Source organism: Apteryx rowi, unplaced genomic scaffold (genome assembly GCF_003343035.1).
Source record: "Apteryx rowi isolate R43461 unplaced genomic scaffold, aptRow1 scaffold_379, whole genome shotgun sequence".
Lineage (NCBI taxonomy): Eukaryota > Metazoa > Chordata > Aves > Apterygiformes > Apterygidae > Apteryx > Apteryx rowi.
In genome coordinates, this window is record NW_020450296.1 from 817,177 (window position 1) to 827,503 (window position 10,327).

The following is a 10,327-nucleotide window of genomic DNA, read 5'->3' on the forward strand; positions in this document are numbered from 1 at the left end:
GCAGGGTCAGGATGCCATTTCTCCTTTGCGAAATGCTTTGAGCGCTCGCCTGGGCTTTGACGGGTGACGTGGCTGGGCTCCTGAAGGTTTCTGGGCTCTTCTGGGCGTGGGGCCACCAGCTAGGCGCAGGCGCTCCTGCCCTCGTCGCTTGGGTGATTGCAGCCTCTTCTCTGAGTCACCGCGGGCCTCCGGCAGAGCTGAGGTGCGGGCTCCCCCTGCAGCGAGACCCACGGGAAACATCAGGTCCCCTATCGCGGAGAAATGCCCAACGCCCAGCTGACCTCTCCACCTTTCTCCTGCTTTTTTCCAGGCGTAAGCACCTCGCATGACCATGCACTACTATGGGGAGCAGTACAAACACCTGTGCCTGCCGGGGTCCGGCTACAGCACCGAAAACCTCCAGGTGTGCGCGCCCCAGGCCGACGTGTGCAGCGCCACGTGCCACCCGCTGAGCGTGACCAAGAGCCCCATGCCCAGGTGGCCGGGCTACCTGCAGCCCTTCGCGCTGGTGTGCGCGCAGCCGAGCGTGGCCCCGCTGCCGCTGCTGCGCTGCCAGCCCTACGTGCAGCGGTGCATCCTGCTGGGCCCGGAGCCTTGCAAGGCCGCTTGCCTYGTGCCCTGCGCCGAGCCCAGCGGGCAGCCGGGCGCCGTGCCGAGCCCCCAGCCCTGCGACGCCGGCCGCTTCGAGAAAAAGCGCGTGGCCAAGAGCTTGCCGCCRTGCGCGCCCAAGTGCCCAGAGCCGGGCAAGCTCAGGTTCCCACCGTGTGGGATCAGGTACTCGTCCTCGTGCAAGAACGAATGCAAGGCGCAGCGGGGCTCCAAGTGCTGCCCGCCGCAGGCGCTGCCCGGCAGGTACTCGCGGCCGCTGCAGGGGGGCACCGAGTGCCCGCCGCCGCCGCCGCAGCAGTGCGCGCTGCAGGAGTGTGTGCCACGGGAGTGCGGCGGCAGCGGCAGTGGCTTCCCCCCGCAGCGCTGCACCAAGGGCTACCCCACGCAGGAGTGCGTCACCGAGTGCCTGCYGCAGCCCTGCGGCGCCAAGTGCCCGCCGGGGCAGGGGGCGAAGGGATGCCCGCTGCCRCCGCAGCGCCTCGCCAAAGGCTCGCTGCTGCCGGACGGGGCCAAGCAGAGGTGCTCGGCGACCCAGCATGCCACCAAGTCCAGGTGCTCCCACCACGTGTCCCGGCATCRTGCTGGCAAAGGGAAAGGGTCAAGCCATGCCAAGAAGAGTTGCTGCGCTGCAAAATGGCTCTGCTGAAGGAGCCCAAGGATGCAAGCTGCGTAACCGGGGTCTGAGGTTATTTCTTTCCCTCTGACCCTGTTCCCAACCCTTGAAGGAGCTTTGGCTGCACTTTTCCCTTATTTTCTCAAYGTTACATTGGTAGGGTGTATTGCCTGCCTTCTCTGACTCCAGTTATTTCTGCAACAGAAAATACCTTAGTGAGAAGTTAATCAACCCAAAGCAGGTGCTCAGCCTTTGAGCTTTAAATTGGTACAACTCTGCTAKAGTGTCTGCACCTGTGAGAGGTTTTTTACTGTTACTGGGTCAAATATATTCTCCAGCTGTGGCAGTCACATTAAATCTCAGGTTGCGGCTGGATTCCTGTGCTCTCATGTCTGATTTATTCTCTGTTTTTCTAAACTGTTTCCATTGCCGACCGCCAGGCAAACTTATTCCCTGTTGTTATGCAGCAACACAACTTTGTGCAAAATAATGAAAGCAATCATGCTTTTAGGGCTAGAAAGATTTCCTGGCTGTGGGACCGGGTCTTGGCATGAAAAGGTTAGCCGGAGCTGTGGCGAAAGATGTGCAGGCAGCTGTTTCGAAGGAGGCTTTGCTGAAGTAATGAGATAGTCTCCAGTGAGGAGACTCGCTAATCTGTGTTTACAAACATGCAACCAGACGGAGAGCGAACTTTCCCCTCCAGCTGTTCCTGGGACACAACGTTTTCCTAGACAGCAGGAAATAATTACCTTGCTAGGTCAATATTTTGATTTCCTAATCAAAACACACGTAAGGGGCAAAGTTCAAAGCATGTTTCTGTGCACACCTGGCTGCACACGGTGAGGCTCTCCTGGGGCTGAGCAGTGCCTGCAGCCCGGGAGCCCTGGGGGGACCCTGTGCCCTGGGCCAGGAGCTCTCTGCCACCTTCTGAAGGCGCTGGGAGACCCGACACTGTCTCCCACTGCTGCTTTGCACCGCCACCCCAGCTCCCGGGGCAAATCCCAGCAGGAATATTGCCTTGCGTCTCCTCTACAGCGCCCCAAACGGGATTTCTGTGGATTCCCTTTTCTAATAAAGTAATGATTTGCCCGTGAAAACAGAGATTGATGCTACCAGCAAGATCTCCCTCCTGGCTTAGGAGAGGTCTGGCTTTCCGTGGGGAGGGAGAACTCCTTTAAACTCCTGGTAAATCACTAACCCTGGGGATTAAATGACACAGAGAGGAAAGGCCTGGGTAACGAGGCACCAGCCGCCTCCGGCTACCCCACATCAGATAAACCCCTTCCCTACACCAGCTCCATCTACGAGCTGGCTCCACTTTGCCCTCGCTCACCCTCCCGGAGGTTTTCCAGGAGCCCTCGCGTGGGTCGGCACCCTGCTTTCGGCACTGGGTGCTGCGGCGCGGCACCGGGGTGAGCAGCCGTTAGAGGGAGATGGAGCATCGCGATCCAGGTATGAGCTAAGGAAAGAACGGCTGGTGCGAGGGCTTTCCACCTTCTACAAATCTGAGCTGCAGTTTCTGCGGTTTTGCTCAGGGCAAAGGGGTTGCGCTGACATGAGGACACAAAACACAGCTGTTAAATGGTGCCTTAGACTTTTTTTGGGCTGTCTGCGTGAGGATGGCGTTTTGTGCTGTCTTGTCAGCCTGGGTCAGTAATGCAACTTTGTCTTAAAGCCAGCATTTAAAAAAGAGGTGGAAGATACCTAAATGCCTTTGGCTGCTTTGATCAGACTCAGGCTGTCCCTGCTGCAGTTTTTTGCTAGCGAGGGAAAGTCTTGCTCCCTCTCTCCTCCTGCCAGGTGCCCTGGCAGCAAACCCACTCTCCTTGATCACACGGATTCGTTATAATCTGCTCGTGGAGGGGTCGCAAGCTCTGCGAGAACCAACCTGGTGGACCAAAAGGTGACGTGACTCAGCCCTGCAGCCTCGTGGTGACGAAGGCCAAGTGCAAGCTGGGCTGCGTGAGCGTGGCCAGCAAAAGGAAAGTGGCCCAGAAAGAGGAATTTGCATTTTTAGGGGCATTTTTCTCATTTTTAAGGAAAAGGGGTATGATCAGAAACTGATTCAGGATGTCACAAAGACTGCTGACAGGTATCCATATGCAAGCTGCAATGAGCAAAGACTATGAAACATGATTTTTATCGTTGTCAGCACCCTCCAGTAACAGGGGTTAGTAGGGTTAGCATCTGCCGTGAGGCGTGAATTCCGGGTCTGGTTTGTCAGATAACTTTGTGTGAATTTTTCCATGTCTCTGGTGAAAGAATGGGAAAATAATCCTGACAGCTAGGACTGGGGAGCTGAGATTTCCTCACAACCTGGAATGTCAAAACATTTCAAAAATATTCATTATTGTTCCATGCATGCAAAGTGTTTTATCATTATAATATTAATAGCATGTTAGCTGAGACAAACACCTCAGGGTTGAGTAATAGCACCTTTAAAAATATGCACTTTTTGATTAAGGTGTCTCAAGTTGTTCTCATAAACAGGATGTAGTTTAGAGCCCTGATAATTCAAGGTGTTTTGCATTTTTGTTTCTGTTTGCATTCACAATCATTTCTTAAAACAGGAATTTCAAAATGGGCTGAGAGCAAGGCTTCTGCTAAAGCTGTGTGAATCCAGCTGAATCCTCGGGAAATCAGTGAGGCGCCCCCAAATTCAGAGATATGGGGCAGATACCAGGCAGGAATATGGCTCTATATATCAGAAAGTTTCTTAGGGCCTATTAGATATTTTGCTCTGCAGATGTAGAGGTTTTTCTTGTCTGCAATGTTATAGAAAGATGTTATCTCTTTAGGAAATTTTTTGAACACATTTAGTCTCCAGCACAAAACTCTGTTGACTTTCAGTTGTCTTTTAATTTGTTGTGGATGTAGTGATGTCTGTCAATATACTGAGCTTCCAGGTTGAGTCTCTCTGACTTTGCATGGTCTCCTGCTTTCTGATGGATTCAGCCCTGGCAAAGGAAGGATGAATGAGACAAATTTGGTGGCTAATGCATCCAATTTGTGAATCAAAATTTCCAGAAGTGACTTTTATTGATTTTTTTTTTTTGGTATGCAGCCTGAGGCTGTTTTAAGGAGCCTGGTTCAAGACGTCTTAACTGAGCACTGCGTGGGCTGGTCCTACCTGCAGACCTTGACTCGGAGCTTATCTGGAGAAGTCTGAAGGATTTGGGGGCAGGCCATCAATAACCACTTGATGAAGTCCTTCTCTCTGTCCTCAGCGGTTTTCTTTCTTCACTTTCTGATCCTGCTTGCAGATAGGTACCAGCCATTCGCCAGCAGGTCGATATCTAGAGCGTGGGGCTGGGCGGGCTGCTGACGGATCTAGTACCTTGCAGTTGATGCGTCTGGCATATCTGCAATACATCTATGGTCATCTGTGACCCACCGTTCACATTGTCARTGTTTAAGTCAGGGCTGAACAAACTGGAGCGAGGTACGTTCACACCTTAACACAAAGAGAATTGGTAGAATCACACCATCGATGAATTTAGATTGTAAAGATGTAATGTGAAGGACACTCCACAGAAGGTAACAGTATGTGCTATAGAAAATTGAATAATGCCCGTAAACAGTGTTAAAATAATTATAGTAATTACAAGTGTTACACATGCGGGAAAAATTGTTTGGAAAGTAATTAAGACCTCATGCACAAAGRTTGTCTCATCTTCCTGGATGTTGAAGAAAATATATAACTCGGAGGATTCGGGGCTCCTCTGGCCATTTCTCTTGACTTCTTCCTGGACAGCTGGTAAGTCCCATCACCTCAATCTAATTATATCGAGCAAGATGTTGCTTTAATATGAGCTGGGATTTAACATTAAGCCATGCTATGGTTTCTAAAGATGTTAACGAGTTCCTTTCTAGCAAAGCCTTCCAGAAATTATTTAGTTGCATACTTGGACCTCAGCCTTAAAAATATATCTATGGGGATTGTCATTCTTATTAAAAAATGAAAATTACTGTAATTTTATTATTATCAATTAACTGTATATATCTACATGGTATCCAAAATGAAAGGCATTTTGAGCTTAATTCAGGTAGAATTTAGATAATATTTTTTCATAAAGAAAATTGGAAAAGATCTGAGACGCTCAAGCCAGATGTTCTAAATTTTTGTTTCCCACATGCTTGTTATTCATAAAATTATCAAGATTTAGTTTTCAAGGGGTAAAGAAGGGATTGAAATCTTCTTGTGTCTGTCCTTTCCTCCCAGAATGATCATGTTTGCAGCCCAAACAGGGCTAGAGCAAACAACGACTTCATTTCACTGCAGTGATGTCTCCCCAGTTTCTCAGTCAGTTATTCCTACAGCTGTGTTCATGGCTGGAGCCTCTTTGGGTCAATCGCATTTATCATAGCACTGTTAGAAAGAAACTCTGTATGGACAATTACTTTCATACTGAATGAAAAAAAGGGGTTTTCTGATAAAGGTAGCTGATGTTGAGCAGTGACAGAAATGAAATACTGGGCATGAAAGGTGAGAGGGATCCCCTTAACCTCTCCGTCGTAATAGGCATTTCATGTGATGTATTTAGACATTTACCTTAGAAGGAGCTTGACTGCACTTTGATTGCACATTTCTCCCTAGCCACAGAAATCAAGTGGCTCCTTTATGGGTAATCATCTACATCATGCAGTTTTTAACTTTGACAAATAAATCCCACAATATGTTTTATAATTAGTTCCTTATGAATGGCCTAAAAGATGGATTCAGGGTCTCGGCAGTAAGTTAGATACGATAAATCTCCCTGAAGTTCTTAGCTCTGCCACGAATTGTCTCTGCAAACCTCCAGGAGGTACCTGGAGGCTGGCTTGCCATGGGAGGTTAGCACCTAGCATGCATCCCATCACTGACATCAGGTCCTTTCACCTTCCGCRCGGCGGCTCCCAGCTTGTGAAGCCGCGATAACGATCTTTTCTCCCAGCCTTTGCCAACGCTGTCTAGTTCGTCTGCACGAGCGTGTCAGGACAGAGCCTGCCCGTAGCTTTGGGCTGATACGGTGCCCAGCACAATCTCGGGAGAGGCACAGAAACCCAGTTACGAGGGATTAGCCTACCAAGAGCTAGGCAAGGTTGGAGATATCGTGGACACACCAAACGATCCTGGGTAAGATTTTTATCCTTTCTCAAGTACAGGGCTATTCTTAGATGACCAGTGGCCACATGGTGCTGCAGGTGGTTGTATCAAACCCACGGACCGCAGCTGCGTTGTCCTTGGTGCCTGGGTGAGCCAGGACCTGCAACTGGAAGAAGGAGAAGAGGCACTGGGTGGGTGTGGAGGTGGAAATAGCCCACAGCAAGAGATGCCAGTGAGGCGATGGGCTGGAGAATGGTCCAACCCGGAGGCCCAAGGGTCTTTTTCATGAGGGTGGAAGCAGGGTGCGAAGGACTCGGGATAGGGGAGCCACAGGTAAATGGAGCAGGGGGACTAGAAATAGGAAGGGAGAAGCCAGGACTGACCCGTGAACTTCATCTCCTGAAATCACAGGCTCATGTTGCTGCTGCTGCAGCATCTAAATTTCCCAAACAGCCCCTATAACCAAAACACCTGAGCTGTACTCAGGCGTCTCCCACGAGGCGGAGGGGAGCAGACAGCCGAGTTTGCAGTGGAAAGGGCAAGGGCGCGAGGYGCAAACGCTTTGAGAAACACCACTGTGTTCTCCGTTGTGTGTGCTTCAGGTTGGCCACCGTTCCTCCGAGATGTCCTTTGCCGGGGAGTGGTACACGGACCAACGCTGCCATCCGTGCGATGCGTGGTGCCYGCAGCCTTTCGCCGCCAGCTGCAATGACCCGTGCGTTGTGTCCTGCGGAGGCTCCCGAGTCATTATATACCCCCCTCCCRTCATCGTGACCTTCCCGGGGCCGATCCTCAGCACGTGCCCGCAGGAGACGGTGGTGGGAAGCTCTGAAGTCCTAGAGGGATGTGCGCCCACCCCGCGGACGTCCTTGCAGGCAGAAGTGGCATGCTCAGAGCCATCCGCCGAGAGAGTGTCCCCACGGTACGAGCCTCAGTGCCCCCCAAGATCCTCGTACGTGTATTTGTCCCACTGGATACATCCTTGCAACAGGCCAGGTTACAGGCGCTACCGGTCCTCTGGGAGCCAGGAGGAAGAGCGTCCTCCAGAGAAGGAGAAACCAGATACTGAAAACACAGATACTGAAAACACAGATCCTGAAGAAACCGAGACCTCAGAAGTGTAGCTCTGCCCATGCCACCCGGCCAGCCCCAAGGCCTCGCCGATCCCTCCTGCCTCTCTAAAGCAGCCTTACCTACGCCTTTCTTAAATTATGTTTTATCTTAGCTTCATAACTGTTTCCTCCAGTACATTCTCAGGCAGGCGCTAAGGCCCATAAAATGCCCCTGATTCTAGTATTTATTGGCAGAAAGTCTGCAACATCCAGGATCCAGTTCTCATTGCCAATTCGTTCTTCTTGCATTACCAGAAAAATGAAGAAGGCAGTTGCTTCAAGATGAACACAAGTGTAGTCAGTTAAGACACAAGAAACCCTTTCCACTGCTAAGGCTGGTGAGACTGGCCTTTTCTAGGCCCCAGGAAATCCACTTTTTCCTTTTATAAATATAAATATATATACACAGGCCATTTGCTCATGGCTTTCACTTTCATTGCAGTGAGGAAGTGTAGCAGAAACGAAATGGTGCCTCTGTTTATATTTTACTTAACAGAAGGGGGAAAAAATATTTGGTGAAATACACAGAAAGAGAAAAAATATTTGGTGAAATGCACAGTGGAGTAAAAGAAAGGTTTTAATGCAGTGAAACTATACTAGCATCTCTGTGTTTGGAACCGCACACCGTACCCACCCCGTGTTATTGCTTCTAGCAGCCTCCTCCTGTCCTTTTCCTTCCTATTAAACAGATTCTGCATTATCACAGTGGTTTTCTGGTTTTCTTTCTCTTCTGCTCTTCATTGGCAGGTACCTACTGGCTAAACACATTAATTCCATATAGTCTGATTAGTAAATTGTGACAGCTGCTGTTTAACAATTTGCCCTCACTTGTCGAGGCAGATGTGGTGAAGATGACGGTGTCCACATGGTCATGCAAGTGGCCCTCGCAGCCACAGCCAGGTGCAGTTGTTTTTCCAAAGGCTTCAGAGAGAAAAGGGGCTGCAGGAAACTTCGCGCCCATCTATTGCTCCGGAGAGAAAGGGGATGGGCGACTTTTCTGACAGAGCGTCTCTTTCTTGGAAAAAGCTGATCTGATAAGATGTCACATGGAAAGCATGTTACACTGAAAAAAATGATATGAAAACATACTAATGAGTCTGGACCCCCACCAGGCTCCTGGCTTGCAGAGCCCAGCCACCCCCATCTCYCCAGGAGGCTGCTGGACCTGGAGATGAGCAGCCCACACACGTTCCCTACCCCCAATAAACCTCCTTTTTCCAAAACGAGTCTCCCAAATATACAGTGGTTMCCTCGACTAGGAAATCAATGCTGTTCAATGCAAGCTTAGCTAGCTGCTTCTTTCTAGGCAAAAACAGGCTCATAAATTTGCCTCTTCATCACTCTGCGGGTTTTCCACGTGCTAAATAAATCCTAAAAGGCCACAACTTTGGAGCAACTTGAATTTTTCCCTTCATAGGATGCCAACTCTTGTAAATCAGCTTGTTTGTCTTGCAGGCATTAGCATATGCCCTACTTTATCGATCCAACAGGAAGATGTAATTAACATATCTCAGAAGATTCGGTTTGTGAGCTGGGTCTCGATATCACGCCCCAGATAAGCTGGGAGGCAGGGCAGAGATATAAGCTTATGTTGTTTGCCTTGCTCACGCAAAAAGTGTTGTGAAAAATAGTTTAATGAGGTCGTTTGCAGGGTGGAGTTCTAGGGAATCTGCAGTCCCGAAGACCCAGTCTTGAATCATTACCTCCACCCCATCCAGTCCAGCGGTCCTGGCAGTTTAATGATAATCCACTTACGCRACAGGCTTCAGGAGCCAATTTTCACCAGTTGAAGATGACTTATAAATTACTATTTTTTTAAAGGTATGTACCTGAAAACAGAAAACTATTCCTCTTGCAAATGAACCTGTCCGTGCAAGATTGTCCTCCAAGATCCTTGCTGAGCCTTTTTAGGGGAAGAGTCATTAGCCTTTCAGCTTAGGGATTTCCAGTTTGATCCCTTTGGGGGAAATCTGTGTGTGGTGCCCAGGCCATACACCGTAGAGCTCTGCTGCCTGATACACGGGCATGGCATTGGGGTCCATGCGATGTGTGGTGACATGTGGCACTTTCTTCAGTCCTCAATCTTCTTTACCCATCTGCCTAAGTCCTATATTAAGACATTTTGGTCAACAGCCTAAGAAAAGCCAATGTGTCTCATCATACTGCATCTCTCTGCCAATTTGGCCATCACTCTTGGTCTTTCCTGCTTTCCCTGCCTTTTAACACATTTCACCTGTTTTTTTGAAACTGCCTGTTTCAGTGTTTTCTGCCTGTATTGCCCGGGCCAGCAGCGTGCCTGCTGCCCCCTCCTCTGCTTCCCGCTCCTCTACCTCTGCTCTTTCAGTTTAGATCCCATTTCCAGCTGTGACGTGGGCTACTGGGGGCAATGAAGGAGTGCRTTGACCTTGACGGCAGGTTTTTACCCAACCTGGAATTTTAGCCCTGTCGACTCAAGATGGAAAGAGCAACGTGATGCAGATGTTGGCAGCAGAAGAGGAACTGGCTCTGTAATTCAGACAGTATCACCTGCGGAGAGCAGAGCTCTACTGTCCCTTTTTCTTTAGTGGCAAGAGCATCCTCTGTCTCCAAGTCTGACAATAAATGAGTTTAACAGGGTCCTGTGCCACCCAATTAAAAGTCTTTCAGCCTAACAAGCTGGAAGGAACCAAAAGTCAGCTGCCAGCCTGCTAGTTTTTATTGCTGAGATTGACAGGATTAATTAGATAATGAACCAGGATGAAAATTTAATTTACAGCTTTGGAATTAATAGGCTATTAAATTGGATATTGGTGCCACACCTTTGTGAGCTGTGAGGTGGTGCAGAGCTATGCGGTCACTCCGACAGTATCAGCAGATACTGTGAGCGCTGAGAAAGTATTGAAAATGTATTATTTGCTTGGGTGGAAC

General features: G+C 49.4%; 1 protein-coding gene across 1 annotated transcript; it reads left to right on the top strand.

The window, feature by feature from the left end:
* Window positions 1–331: 331 nt before the first annotated feature.
* LOC112969993 (keratinocyte proline-rich protein-like) lies at window positions 332–1,255 on the top strand. The gene has a single exon (XM_026073865.1). The coding sequence runs from the start codon at window positions 332–334 to the stop codon at window positions 1,253–1,255; it is 924 nt and encodes a 307-aa protein (XP_025929650.1).
* Window positions 1,256–10,327: the final 9,072 nt, after the last annotated feature.